The sequence below is a fragment of the Hemitrygon akajei genome, chromosome 2, assembly GCF_048418815.1.
Source record: "Hemitrygon akajei chromosome 2, sHemAka1.3, whole genome shotgun sequence".
Lineage (NCBI taxonomy): Eukaryota > Metazoa > Chordata > Chondrichthyes > Myliobatiformes > Dasyatidae > Hemitrygon > Hemitrygon akajei.
In genome coordinates, this window is record NC_133125.1 from 7067699 (window position 1) to 7083427 (window position 15729).

A 15729-nucleotide genomic window follows, 5' to 3' on the forward strand; every position below is an offset into this window, starting at 1 on the left:
GTCAGAAGAAGAAGGAATCTGATAGGAGAGTGGACCATAGGAGAAAGGGAAGGAGGCAGGTGAGAAGAGGTAAGAGGGGATCCAGAATAAGGGAGTGGGGAGATAAGCGACTGGAATACTGAGAAGTCACTGTTCATGTCGTCAGGATGGAGTTGCAATCCATCTCTTTGTCACCGATGCGGAAGGTAGAGTCGTTGCCCGGGAGACGGACACATTCGGCCTCTCGCCCGCCATGGATGTTGGGTAATAACAGTCTCTCCTCGAGCCTCCGCCGACGGCGGCGTCGATCGTGGAGTCCTCTAATTGACAGTCCATCAAGCCAATAAACGAACGCCGTCCCTTTCCGCCTCTCGGCGACGAACGGCATATCGACCAATGGGAGTTGAGGAAGGTCGTGTAGCCACAGAGGGAGGCTATCGCCGCGATGAGTGTTTCCTTGAGGTAAGTGTTGAGTATTATCCTGAGCGGTAGTATCATCGGGGGTAGTAAGTTTGGTCATCATTAAAATTCGTGTACCTGACCCACTCGAAAGGGTGTTGTCTGATATGCATGAATGGTAGTTTGTTCCAGAAAGGAACATGGGATGGGAGGTGGGGGAGTGTCAAATTCGAATCCTACATTCAAACATTGGGCCATACTTAGTTACCCGGAGTAGACATTGCTGAAAACACATCAGGTTGCATCGGTCGGTGTTAAGCTGCAGTGAGTATGGAGGAATGGCTGGATTCTTCAAAGGGAATATCTACAAGGGTGAAGCCTGATTATCGTCGGGATAAACTGTTGGAGACGTTGTCAAGGAGAAAACAAAATCCATTTTTTATTTTGTCCTGGAAGAACCTTGTGAGAAATACAGCAACTAGATAAGTGAACCCCCTCTTGTTTGGCCTGGTACGAGTTTCTTCAGAGGTGGCCTACAAGTGTGAAGGCTGTCAGATGTTTGCCAGGAGGTATTGCTGGGTGGCTTTCATGAGCTTTGTATAATGCCGCCCGTGTCAGGGGTCTAAGATTTTTGATCAGCAAAGGAATAACATTGAAAACCCTTGACAGCAATATGCAGCAAAGACATTGATTCCAGAAGTTCATCTTGGGCAGCTGTAATTGCTCCATAGATACCCAATTAACTTACTTTCACAGAGAGTTGCTTGCCGTGAAGCCGAGTCCTCATCCCCCCACACCTTTTATTGAGCCCAAAAGCTATTATATTATTAATAACTCTGTGAGTGATTCCTTGAGGTTGTTATAGCTGGGGGTGATAACTCCCACTATATATAAATGTGTCCAGTGGCCTGTCTCAAATAGCCTCTGACAACCAAGTCCAGCTCCTGATCCTTTACATGTGGCAAATAAACTGTCATATCATGGAGTGTTGATGTATTTAGATACAACCCTGACCTTGTGAAAAATGTAAGTATGTTACTTATTTTGCTTCATTTTAATGTTTTAATTTATTCATAAGTGCTTTAATGTATTTTAATTATATTTACTCATTTAATATTTTAATAGTTGTTTCCTGAAGGTTGTCATAGCCAGGGATGGTAGTGTGCAGAATCTCCCATTACCTATTAGATGCTCCCAATGTTGTGTGTCTCAAATAGCCTCTGACAACCAAGTCCAGCTCCTCGACTTCATGTGTGGTTCAGCTATTAAGCCCAGTGGAACCATTTCTACTGACAGGAGAAGGGACAAAGGTGGGTTACTGGCACCTTAAAAGCAGTCACTTCAGGTAGATCAAACACGAGGAAATCTGCAGATGCTGGAAATTCAAACAACAACACACACAAAATGCTGGTAGAACACAGCAGGCTAGGCAGCATCTATAGGGAGAAGCGATGTCGACGTTTCGGGCCGAGACCCTTCGTCAGGACTTCAGGTAGATGGGGCTCGTCAGCCATGGTTGGCAGCTCATCTAGGAGAAGGAAAGCTCTGATTTCCAACTTCCGCTGCTTTGCAGCTATACCCACTCATAGGGAAGGCTTCACGAGTAATCCCTGAGCAAAAAAATCCGGAGCTGGTGTCCCTAAGGCTACGTTGAGTTCAATGTTGACTGGCTACTCCTCCGACGCCACTGGTGTCAAACTGTAGCGGGCTCTGCCACTCCTTATCTTTTATCAGTTGCATGTACAGCTTGCTCTCCATATTGTACTGCCCTGGCTTGTGTATCACATAGACAGCCGCGACACAACATCCACGATCAACTCTGACCAACAGAGGGCTCAACTCTGGGTTATAGCATCGTAAATAACTGAAGAGTTAGCCATTTGCACAGATTGAACCTTTAGATTTTGAGTGTACCTGGGAGCTCTGGATTATATAGAGAAATCTAGCAAAGCATTAGCTAAAATATTAGTTTACTTTAATTTTTTAAATGAATTTACTCTTTTACTCAGCATCATGCAAAAAGAAATAATTCAATAATTCAATCAGACGTCTGCAAGTATTGATCAAAATGAATGTAGAAGATCCTGGGATTGTTCCATGAATTATTTTAAGATAATTTAAGCATTCTGCATTGATTAAATCCACCTCCACAACTATATGGTCACATAAATAGAAAATGTTGCATATGCTGAAGATCAAGTGGCATCTGGGGGGAAGAGAGAATTTAGTTAGGAACCTCTCATAGCAATATGTAATCTGTGATAACTGTTTCAGAACGGAGCTGAACATGGATAAGTCAAAAAGGAAAAAACGGCGAGAACTGACAGAAGAGCAGAAACAGGAAGTTAAGGAGGCATTTGACTTATTTGATACGGATAAGGATAAAGCAATAGATTATCATGAATTGAAGGTTCATTTTCTTATTTAATTCCATCTTCATTGCTATATAAAGTAATGTTGTTTATTAACTTTTGCTTTTATCTATGGCGGTAATCGCGAACTGATTGACAATTGTGTTGTCTGCTGGTACACATGGACAGAGGAGAAAACAAAAGTGCTGAAATTCTGAACTAAGAGATCTAAAATACTTCGACTGACAGAATATGTAGTATAACAGAACAAAAAAATAGCATTAACTCATAACAAATTAACTTTTTACATCAGCACAAGATTTGTATTTGTTCAGAAGATATTCAAATGAACCAAACATGGGAAAGATGAAAAAACAAAAGGGTGGCCTGCAGAAGGAAAAAACTATATTATGAAAGAGTTGTACAAAGGGGATTGGTAAATGAAGAAACATGAAGTATACATGAGTATTGTAATTTTTGTAATAAGTTTGCTAATCCTTTGTAGACTTAAGGGGTATCATGACATAACTAGCATTTATTGCCAAGTCCTGGTTGAACTTGAGCACTTCATTACTTACCCGTTTTAAACTGCTGCAGTCCAAGTGGTGAAGGTCCCTGCATAGTTGAGTTCAAAGTTCCATTTTTATCCCTGTAAGGATGAAGAAAGATGTACATCTAATGTGTATCAGAATAGGGTTAATGATGTGAAATTTGTTTTGCACCAGCAGGACAATGCAATGACATAAAATTACTATAAATTACATAATAAATAGTGCAAAAAAGTATATGAGATGGTGGTGTACCTCTGTGCATTTTGCACGTGGTAATGAATAGAAACTGGGCTTGTGACATGCTATAAAAGACTTGTCTAGTTGTTGCTGTTCATGGTTCCAAATCCTATGTTGGTTCATACTTAACAAAATGACATGAGTAAGTTTGAGAAAAGCTTGACACATTTGAGAATTGAACATATAAAGGATTGTTATCACTGATTTGCATCCTTGTAATAGAATTGAAAGCATTTTGCTTTACCTCTATTTAGGAAATAAGATTATTCTTGATCTTTTGTGTTAAGTGCTGTAAAGCAAATAACCTGTTTTGCACCTGGCCTATCTTCTGAAGGTAGAATTTGTTCCCGGGTGTTGGATACGGGTTTTTAAATCCAAGATTTTAGAACAGGAACAGGCATAACATGTTTCATAATAATTTTATTAAGAGTTGATAGACCAAAGAGAACATGAACAGAACAGTGATGGGGGTTTACTACTTGAAAAAGAGAGAATCTAAAGATGGCATATGGCATAAAACAGCTACTTTTATACCCAAAGATAAGAAAATTCCATCAATAACAATAATTCAATTAGAAATTACTTATTTAACACCACAGTAAAAATTAACTAATGAGAAAATACTCATTCACTTAATGAAAGGACAAGGAAGCTTTCAGAATTATACTTTGTACAACCACTAGAGGCATATTAAACTGTTATGCATATAAAGGCATAACATTTATGCATATATACAAATAAATTATGCATGTAATTGTTAAACTGCAAAGAAAGTGACAATTAAAATTAAACAGTCAGATCCGACACGGGGTTCCTACTTCAGCTGCTACAGATTGTTTTGGATCCCTTGCTTTGTGTAACAACTTCATCAGCCCAAGATGGAATGTGTCTTGTGTCACTTTCATTTTATTCTATAATGATACACAGATTTAAATTAGTTAAGACCTCTTTAATTAATTAATGGAGATACAGTGCAGATTAGGCCCTTCTGGCCCTTTGAAATGCACTATCCAGTAACCCCAATTTAACCCTAGCCTAATCACAGGACAATTTACACTGACCAATTAACCTACTAATTGGTATGTCTCTGGACTGTGGGAGGAAACTGAAGCACCCAGAAAAAACCCATGCATTCCATGGGGTGGACGTACAGACACCTTAGAGATGAATTGAACTTTGAACTCCAGTGCCTGAGCTGTAATGGTGTTGCACTAGCCACTGCCCTACCATGGACAGTGTTTGGAAACCTTTTGTCTATCAATTTTCAGTACAGTAGAACTCAATTAGGTCATTATAATTTTAATTGTGCTATCTCACCACTGCCAGCTGCTTCATTCTCTTTCGTGTTTTTCACTGATCAGGTGGGTATGCTGTGCTCTCTGATGGGGCAAATCACTCGCTACTGGCATTTTTACTCTATGCACTGGTCTCTTATTTATTATTTTATTGCAAGCTCATAGCAATAAACTTTCCCACTTGAAGAGCTGGTTCCATTAAGTGCTTGGCAAAATGTGTAGAAGTATTGCTTTTTAACTGAATGTTTTTGTAATCCATAGCATGCTGTACTTCTGAGATGAAATCATTCATCATGCTTGTTTTAATGATGGAGAAAAATTAAAATGAATGTCAGAAATCCAGTGCTTCATTTTAGAGTTGCAGTATTGTGATATTGGATGGCTTGTGAATTTTTTTGATTGTATTGTTAGGTTGCAATGAGAGCTCTGGGATTTGATGTAAAGAAAGCAGATGTCTTGAAGATTCTCAAAGATTATGATCGGGATAGCACTGGCAAAATTTCTTTCGAGGACTTCAGTGAAGTTGGTAATTCCGTTCATTCTCTATACACATAATTTGTAGAGTTCCCATTTCAGCATTAGGTAAATGTGTTTTCCCTGGTAATTAAATCCAATTTGGATCTTTTTGTATTGCATTAAATATGAAGCAAAGAAGAATACCATTTGGCTGTGCTGGTCCATTCTGTTGTTTATGCTCCATACAAACTCCATTCACTGTCTTAGTCTGATACTTCGGCAATACTTACCCATACTTATTAATATTAAGCTGACTTCCCCTCCATGGGATATGTACTGACAATGGGAACCACTACTGGTTAGAATTCAAGACTGAAGTTCTATGCCTGGAAGTTGAGCCCATTTGTGCCTTTTCTGTATTGAAGCATCTGCACACTTCCTGTTGAAGTACTGTTCTTTGGGATGTTTGACCAGACATTTTCCACCAAGATTTTCCCTAATGCAGATTTTGTTCTCCTGACAAATTTTCTATGTAATATTATTCTGCAGCTTTGTGATTTAGCAACAAAAATATAATCAAAAAGCTGTAGTTTAGTAACTTTTCATAAGCATTTTATTGCAAGACACTAAGATTGTGGGTGCATTAGATTGAGGATCATTTTGTAGCTACAGTTTCTGGATTCCTTGATCTATGGACTTTATGGTGATCTTTAGGATTGGGGACCACTCAAGGCCATGAGACTTGATCAAATCCTGTGTGCAAACTTTGATTTTAACTACCAGAGACTTTCCACTTAACGTCCGTTGAATTCAGTTTTTTAGAGCGCCTTGATGCCACACCGTCAAGTATTGTGTTGATGTCAAGGTGGCAGTTCTCACTTCATCTCTGGTGTTAAAATCTAGTCTGCATATTTGTAAGGAAAGAGTTAAATATGATTTCTCTTTGGTCCATTTCCTCTTTGGGATGACATTTGTAAAATGCAACCAAAGAGTTTTTTTTTTAAACAGTTTGTAGATAGTTCTACAAAGGGAGGTTCTTTACCTCCTCTTTGGGAATGATGTCAGGTAAGTGAAGTGTCTATGGAGGAATCCTTAGGAATCAGTGACCATAGTTTGGTAAGTCTCAAGGAAATCATGGAAAAAGAAAATGTTGGAAAATGAGGAATGGAGGATTTCAGTTGTGTGAAGATCTGGGAAAAGTAGATTGCAGGGGAGGAACAATGTCTGATAAGCAGGAGGAGTCTAAACAAGGGCTTGAATGTTATGTTGTAGCTGTATGTGACTTTGGTTAGATAACAGTTAGATTGTGGTGTACAGTACTAGTCACCACACCTCAGAAAAGATGTGACAAGTGATAGAGTCCTAAAGAGATTCACTAGGATGTTTACTGGAGTCAATGGTTTTAATTGCAGGGAGAGATGGGATACATGGAGTTTGTTCTTGCTGTAGTATAGGACGTTGAAGATGAACTTCAATTAATACAGGGTGGAAGTGCATAGATAGGGTAGATGGTTGATCTTATTCCCCAAAGTGGGTGAGACTAGAGAGCAGAGGTTTAAAGTGAAAGGGGAGAGCAAGTTTTTCTACACTAGGTAGTCGCTATCTGTAGAGAGCTTCCAGAAGAAGAGTTAGAGATAGATACAAGTATAATGCTTAAAAACATGTGGACTGAAGGGCCTGATTTGTGTATTACAGCTCATTAACCAAGTAGAAATGGAGACATTTTCTGATCACAGCCCTCAGTAAATGAGCTGTTTGTGCTTGGATGCAGCAAGAACCTACACAATATTCATGCATGGGCTAATAAATGACCATAAGACATAGAAAGTAGAATTAGGCTATTCAGCCCTTCGAGTCTGCTCAGCCATTCCATCATGGCTGATCCTGGATTCCATTCAACCCCATTCACCTGCTTTCCCGCCATATCCTTTGGTGCCCTGACCAATCAGGAAACGATCAACTTCTGCCTTAAATATACCCACGGACCTGGCCTCCATCACAGTTTGTGGCAGGGCACTCCATAGACTCACCACTCATTGGCTAAAAAAAAAAAAATCCCCTTATCTCTGTTCTAAAAAGTCACCCCTCAATTTTGAGGCTGTGCCCTCTAGTTCTGGATACCCCCACCATAGGAAACATTCTTTCCACATCCACCCTCCCTTTCAACATTCAGTAGGTTTCAATGAGATCCCCCTGCATTCTTCTAAATTCCAGTGAGTATAGGCCCAAAGCTGCCAAACGTTCCTCATATGTTAACTCCTTTATTCCTGGAATTGTCCTCGTGAACCTCCTCTGGACTCTCGCCAATGACAACACATCTTTTAGGTTTTCTATGTTTCTATCCTTTCTGACAAATGGGGCCCAAAACTGTTGACGATACTCCCAAGTGCGGCCTGATTAGTGTCTTATAAAGCCTCAGCATTATCTCCTTGCTTTTTATATTCTATTCCCCTTGAAATAAATGCCAACATTGTATTTGCCTTCTTTACCACGTTAATAGTACTACTGAAAACGGCAGGTGACCATTCCCACAAGAGAGTCTAACCATCTATTCTTCACTTACAGTGGCATTAACGTCAACATCCTGGAGAAGCAATAGAACAGAACCCCAAATAGATCAGACATAGACACCATGGCTCCTCAAGCAGGCCAGAGGCAGGTCATACATTCAGTGACTTGAAACTCCCTAGAGCTCTATGCAAGTCAGGAATATGATGCACCTCTAATACCTATGACTTCTACCATCATGAGTTCTGCACTGTTGCCCAGTGGAACTACGCTTACAGGGTCTCATTGGGGAAAAATGTTGTTAATCCTTCATTGTCACTGGATCCTGGAGCTATATGGTGACATATACTTTGATATTAAATTTACATCGTACAGAAGGAATACCTTTACAAAAAAGTGTAGTGGTTGAAAGTGTTTCATTAAGACCTTCTCAAGAACAAAAACCTAAGTGAATCAGGGAAGCATAAAGGAAGGTAGACGATAAAATTACCTTGAAAGCACAAATGCCTCAATTATCCATGTTGGTTTTGTGACTCTGTATGTGTGCTCCAAAAAAACAAATCACTCATTTTAGCACACTAGATAAATCCTATTTCAAGGTACTGATTCGCAATGAAATGTTATTTCATCCTTCCTCCCCTCCCTCAGAGATGAAGGTTATGTAGTGATCTCTAAACTGGACTCAATGATACTGAATGTTGATCATGATTAAAAATAGAATGTGGAGCAGCAGTGCTGTACAGCATTGTGAACTTGCATTTGCAAAGGGCTTTAATGATGTGGGGTGGAGAGAAGCAAAAACACTAATTTCACCTAAATCAAAATTTTAAATAGAAAGAAGAGCCTTGATACAAGATTTCCAGATCTGATCCCTGGCTAGTTCATCTGAGTTTCTAGTTAATGAAAAATCGCAGGATGTTGGTGTTGGAGAAAAATAGTGATGCCATTAAATATCAACGTCCTCAGCCCAAACCTTGATGTTATTTTAGGTCTTTGCACACACAGGCCTGGTGTGTTTCATTTGTTGAAGAAATGTGAAAAGACTTGAATGTTGCAGAATTGTTAGTGAATATTCCCATTTCACAGGGGAAAATAGGGTTGAGAGGGATAATAAATCGGCCATGATGGAGTGGTGGAGCTGGTTCTACGGACCGACTGGCTTAATTCAGCTCCTATATCTTATGATCTTCTGAATTTCTGGAAGGAAGGTTGTTGATGAAACAAAAGCCTGCAGCTGAGTGGTCTTGGTGACACCCATAGTGATGTCAGTGAGCAGTATGGACAAGGAAAGCACAGGAGCGCCTACAGACTGCTTTGATTCGGTGGACTCTACTGTATTCAGGGATTCATCTTCGAACCTGGATGAGTGTGCTGCTGTTGTTACCGACATCATTGAATCCCGTGTGGATGGCTGTGTGCCCACAAAGACCTGCTGTACATTCCCAAACCAAAAAGCCATAGATGAACCAGGAGGTATGTCGTCTGCTCAAGTCTGGCAACCCAAGCCTGTACCAGAAAACCAGATATGATTTGCGGTGGGCTATTTTAAGGGCAGAGACAATTTCGAATGAGGTTGGAGGTGACATTGGATGCACAGTAACTCTGGCAAGGTCTGCAAGACATTACTTCCTACAAAGCGAAACCCAATAGCATGAATAGCAGCGATGCTTCACTACCAGATGAACTCAATGCCTTCTATGCATGCCTTGAAAGGGAGGACACAGCTACAACTGTGAAGATCCCTGCTGCACCTGATGACCCTGTGATCTCCGTCTCATAGGCCAATGTTAGACTGTCTTTAAAGAGAATGAACCCTTGCAAAGCAGAAGGTCCCAATGGAGTACCTGGTAAGGCTCTGAAACCCTGTGCCAACCAACTAGTGGGAGTATTCAAGGACATATTAAACCTTTCACTGCAATGGGTGAAAGTTCCCACTTGCTTCAAAAAGGCAACAATTATACCAATGCCTAAGAAGAATAATGTGGTCTGCCTTAATGACTATTGCCCGGTAGCACTCACATCGACAGTGATGAAATGCTTTGAGAGGTTGGTCATGACTAGACTGAACCCCTGCCTCAGCAAGGACCTGGACCCATTGCAGTTTGCCTATCGCCACAATAGGTCAACAGCAGATGCAATCTCAATGGCTCTTCACATGGCTTTAGACCAGCTGGACATCACAAACACCTACGTCAGAATGCTGTTCATTATTTAATATGATCATTCCCACAATCCCGATTGAGAAGTTGCAGAACTTGGGCCTCTGTACCTCCCTCTGCAATTGGATTTTCGACTTCCTAACTGGAAGACCACAATCTGTGCAGATTGGTGATATCATCTCCTCCTCACTGACGATCAACACTGGCACACCTCAGGGGTGTGTGCTTAGCCCACTGCTTAACTTTCTATATATACATGACTGTGGGCTAGGCATAGCTCAAATACCATCTATAAATTTTCTGATGATACAACCATTGTTGGTAGAATCTCAGGTGGTGATGAGAGGGCATACAGGAGTGAGATATGCCAGCTAGTGGAGTGGTGCTGCAGCAACAACCTGGTACTCAACGTCAGTAAAACGAAAGAGCTGATTGTGGACTTCACGAAGAGTAAGACAAAGGAACACATACCAATCCTCATAGAGGGATCAGAGGTGGAGCGAGTGAGCAGCTTCAAATTCTGGGTGTCAAAGATCTCTGAGGATCTAACCTGGTCCTAACATATTGATGCAGTCATAAAGAGGGCAAGATGGTGGCTATACTTTGTTAGGAGTTTGATGAGATTTGTTGTGTCAACAAATGGACTCAAAAACTTCTATAGTTGTAACGTGGAGAGCATTTTGACAAGCTGCATCACTGTCTGGTATGGGGGATGGGGGCTACTGCACAGGACCGAAAGAAGCTGCAGAAGGTTGTAAATCTAGTCAGCTCCATCTTGGGCACTTGCCTACAAAGTACCCAGGACATCTTTAGGAAGCGGTGTCTCAGAATGGCAGCATTTATTATTAAGGACCTCCAGCACCCAGGGCATGCCCTTTTCTCACTGTTACCATTAGGTAGGAGGTACAGAAGCCTGAAGGCACACACTTAGTGATTCAGCAACAGCTTTTCCCCCTCTGCCATCTTCCATTTTCTTTTCTGTTTTAAATATACCAATCTGTGGGTTTTGGAACTAATAGTGGTGTATTTTTAAACTTAGCAAGTTCACAGCTGAAACTTCTAAAGCTAATTTCTTCTCTAATTTGGAAACTGCATGAAAATTGGTTGCATTTAATGTACTATATTCTGCTATTTTACTGGATAGTGACCGATTGGATTTTGGACAGAGATCCAAGAGAAGAAATGCTAAAAGCATTCAAACTGTTTGATGATGACGACTCTGGTAAAATTAATCTTCGTAACTTGCGCCGAGTTGCAAGAGAGCTTGGTGAAAACATGAGTGATGAAGAGCTACGTGCGATGATTGATGAATTTGATAAAGATGGAGATGGAGAGAGTAAGTTAATTTTTAAGTCATTTTCAGTAATTTAAAATTGGCAATGGATAATGTCACCAACTGAGTAAAATGTTGTTAATCTTTTGTTCAATCTAATGTATTTTGCATAATACAAAACTTCTGTTGTTCTTTTAATCATTTGCTGTATCTTAGAACATAAAGTTCTTCTTGATTTTTGAAGGGCAGTGAAAGAAGACCTATTTAGTATGTTTGAGAATAATCAGATTCATTTTTGACCAATTTGGCACCTTCAAGTAACATTTTTGATACTTGTTACTAGACTGGCACATTGGCACAGGTAATAGAGTTGCTGCTGCACAGCTTCAACAACTTGGGGTTAAGAAGTGTGGGTTTGTAGATTAATTGGCCACTAAATTACTTCAAGTGTGTAGGCAAGCAATAAATCTGAGAGGAGGAATTGATCAGAATGTGGGGAACTAGATTACATGGAATATTAGTGGAAGAATACAATTGCTCTTGAGTTGGCATGGACCTGATAAGACTGCAACAATTGTTTCCTTTGCTGTATGGAGACACTGTAGTCCTAAATCCTTTGTTATTGTACATTTTTTCATTGTATATAGAATAGAGTAATTATTTAAGAATAGGTGACACAAAATCTGGTGTAGTGTTTTGTATTCTTGAATATCTTTACCTCTACTGTTTTCTGGAACAGCTGAGCTGAGGCTACTTGATTTTTTTCTTTTAGCAAAATAACTGAAATAACTTAGCAATATTTCCTTGTTCCAATAGTCAGTTTCAAGTATTTTATCAAAGCACTTCAGCAATCCATTATGGTATTGGGAGGAAGACATTCTGAGAAAACATTTAAAAGATATGCAATAACTTTTGGCTATTGCCATATGGCAACATTAAATCCCTGAGGTTCCCTTTTTGCATGTCAGATTGTCTAGTTAGCTTTTTGCTTAGGTATTTCGTTATCAGACCCTTATAAACTATTTTAAATGTCACTCAGATTTGTTTTTTAAAACTTGTTGCAGATACTTCCAAATTTGTAATATATGTTGTCTTTGTAGTTGAACTATTAAGTGATTTATAATTTGCTTTTATTTTTCATTTTCTTGATGTTTGACACATCTCTTCTGATTCCAGAAAGAAAATGAATATTTCTTACAATCTAATGAGATAATGTACAGTATGTATAATGTGCAGAGTATCTGTATCTTTAAGTCTCTAGTATGATAAAAAATTTGAATTGATTTACACTACAAAAAATGTCTTCTAGCATGGTCATGACATTGGGAAATCTGTAGACTCTTTGTTAATCCAAGATGATCACTGGCTCTGCATATACACTGAGCAGATGTGACATCAAGAAAATTCAAATGGAACCAACTAGACATCCCTGTTTATGATCCTTCGTGTACTAATATGGTGCCTGAAGTGAATCGTGTTTAATTCCTTTATAGTTTAAAAAAAAACTTTTGTTGCAAAATTGTTAATATATGCTGTTTTTTTAAAGTTAACCAGGAAGAATTCATTGCCATTATGACTGGAGACATCTAACCTTTTTGCTGGAAAAACAAAGTGACTGCGGATCATTGAACAACGTCATGATATAACAAACTTTAGTAGTCTCTGTCCAAGAATTACATAAGAAAGGGAAAAGAAAACATTCAGTATCTTTGTATAAAGCCAAATACATTTGTATTGAATCTTGCTTTTGAGTGAAAGAACTCTAAATTGTTTTGTATATTTGTTCTGAGTTTGTATTTATAAACTATTCAAATTAAATAAAATTACTTTTGTCACTTATTGGTAATGGTATAAAAGTGTTGCACGTGAGGCATTCCTATCAATATTTTGATATATTTTACTGTAAGTAGTCTTAATAAAAAAATTATAATTCCTGCACCAAAGTTTTTATTTATTTTCAAATTTTGAAGTTTAAACGTGAGGGAAGTTTAGAAAAACGGATCATTCTGCTGCAAAGTACTGTCTGCCAAAACCTATCTGGAAGTGAGGCAATGCTTTTAACTTACCAACTAATACTGAATCCATCAGTGAACTGATGTTGTTTTTATTAGAAGAGGAAAATTACCAAATTAGAAGATTGTAGATTAAAGATTAGTTTTATTTGTCACATGTACAATGAAACATGAAGTGAAATGTGTTGTTTGCGTTAAATCAAATCAGCAAGGATTATGCTGTGGACAGCCAGCAAGTATTGCCACACTTTTGACACGGATATAGCATACCCGTAACTTACTAACCTTAACCCGTATGTCTTAGGAATGTGGGAGGAAACCAGAGCATCCAGAGTAAACTCGCATGGTCACAGGAAGAACATAGAAACTCTTTACAGACAGTGACAGGAATCGAACCCAATCGGTGATGGGAGACACTATAAATCAGTTGTGCCACACACTTAGTGCCCATGAAGAAATGAACTCAGACCACTGTACTTCATCTTTTAGAGTTAGTCCTGATGTGCAGGGATATATAGCCAATCTTTTACTTGTCATAGAAGTGGGTTTTGGAACTGAATTCAAGACAGAAATAAAATGCTAAGATGACATAGATATTAGGATGCCAAAGACATGTTTAATTCAAATGTTGTTATGCATATAAATAATTTATATCCTAAGGAAAGCGGCATTACTTGAAAATTCAGGTTACTCATGATTTCCATGGAGTTACAAAAAATGCAGAAAAGATACACTGAAAAGATTTTGATGTTAGTAGTAAAGATGCCATTTAATGCTTAGCCCTTATTGCCTTGAAGGCAAGTTACTACCCTGAGCCATTTATTTGGCTTTTGACTGAATTATACAACTCACCCATTCATTTGCAGTTTCAGAGTATGTTACTTTTTGATTTCATTTCAAAATGATAACATTTGACTCTTTTTGACTTTTTATATTTTTGACCCCATTTGAACTTGAATTTTAATATAGGACAGTTTCATGTAGATTACATCCATTAATTTATAGATTTTTGTGGAATTAGGCGTAAAATTGACATGAATTCCAACATACATTCAGTGGCTACTTTATTAGTTACACCTGTAACACCTCGTTAATGCAGATATCTAATCAGCCAATCATGTGGCAGCAACTTAATGCATAAAAGCATGCAGACATGGTCAAGAGGTTCAGTTGTTGAACTAAGGAAGAAATCTGATCCAAATTACTTTGAGTGTATGAGAGATTGCTGGTGCCAGAGTATCTCAGAAATTCAAAGCACTAAGTAAATTTATTATCAAAGTACACCATATGTAATTCTGTTTTCTTGCGGGCATACTCAGTAACTCCAAGAACCATGATAGAATCAATGAAAGACTACATCCAACAGGGTGTACAAACAACCAATATGCAAAAGACAAATTGCAAATCCTAAATAATGACAAATAATCCTAAATAATGATAATAAGTACATAAGCAATAAGTATCAAGAACCTGAGTTGACAAATACTTGAAAGTGAACAGTTCAGTGATGGGGCAAGTGAAGTTGAATGAAATTATCCTCACTGGTTCAAGAGCCTGATGGTTGGGAAATCATAACTGTCCTGAACCTGGTGGTGTGAATTTCGAGGCTCCCGTCCCTTATTCCAGATGGCAGCAGAGAGAGGAGAGCATATCCTGGGTGGTGGGGGTCCCTGATGATGCATGCTGTTTTCCTGCAGCAGCGTTTTGTGTAGATGTGCTCAATGGTGAGGAGGGCTTTATCTGTGATAGAATGGGTCATATCCATTAACTTTTGTAGAAATTTCCATTCAAGGGCATTTGTGTTCCCAGACTAGGTTGTGATGCAACCAGTCAACATGCTCTCCACCAGACATCTATTGAAGTTGTCAAACTTTTAGATGTCATCCTGTATCTTTACAAGCTTCTAAGGAAGTAGAGGTGCTGCCGTGTTTTCTTCATAATTGTACTTCTGTGCTGGGCTTAAGACTAGACCTCTGAAATGGTAACACTGAGGAATTTATAGTTGCTGACCCTCTCCACCTCTGATCCTCCGATGAGGACTGTATCATGGAACTCTGGTTTCCTCTTCCTGAAGTCAATTATCAGCTCCCTGGTCTTGCTGACATTAAATGAGAGGTGTTTGTTCTGGCACCACTCAGACAGATTTTCACTCTCCCTCCTGAATACTGATTCATCACAATCTTGGATTCGAACATTAACAGTGATGTCTACAGCAAACTTAACTTAGCCATGCAGTCATAAGTGTAAAGTGAGTTGAGCAGGGGGCTAAGCATGCAGCCTTGTGATGCACCTATGCTAATGGAGATTGTGGATGAGATGTTGTTGCCTCTCCGAAATCACTCTGGTCTGCAAGTAAGGAAATTGAGGATCCAATTGCTCTAGATGGATTTAAGGCCAAGATCTTGAAGCTTATTGATTAGTTTTGAGGGGATGATAGTATTGTATACCCAGCCGTAGTTGTTAAAGAGCATCCAGATGTATGCACCTTTGCTGACCAGATATTCCAGGG

At 39.1% G+C, this 15729-nt stretch overlaps 1 protein-coding gene across 2 annotated transcripts; it reads left to right on the forward strand.

Annotated features, from left to right (window-relative positions):
• Nucleotides 1-313: 313 nt before the first annotated feature.
• cetn3 (centrin 3) lies at nucleotides 314-13154 on the forward strand. Of its 2 annotated transcripts, none has more exons than XM_073066784.1 (5): nucleotides 314-441; nucleotides 2653-2788; nucleotides 5224-5338; nucleotides 11080-11271; nucleotides 12755-13154. In XM_073066784.1, exons 1-5 carry the CDS (start codon nucleotides 425-427, stop codon nucleotides 12796-12798), a joined length of 504 nt encoding a protein of 167 aa, XP_072922885.1. In that variant the 5' UTR covers nucleotides 314-424; the 3' UTR covers nucleotides 12799-13154. The 2 variants fall into 2 exon arrangements, with proteins under 2 accessions (XP_072922885.1, XP_072922893.1); XM_073066792.1 differs by lacking the exon at nucleotides 314-441 and adding an exon at nucleotides 1263-1404.
• The last annotated feature ends 2575 nt before the right edge of the window (nucleotides 13155-15729 follow it).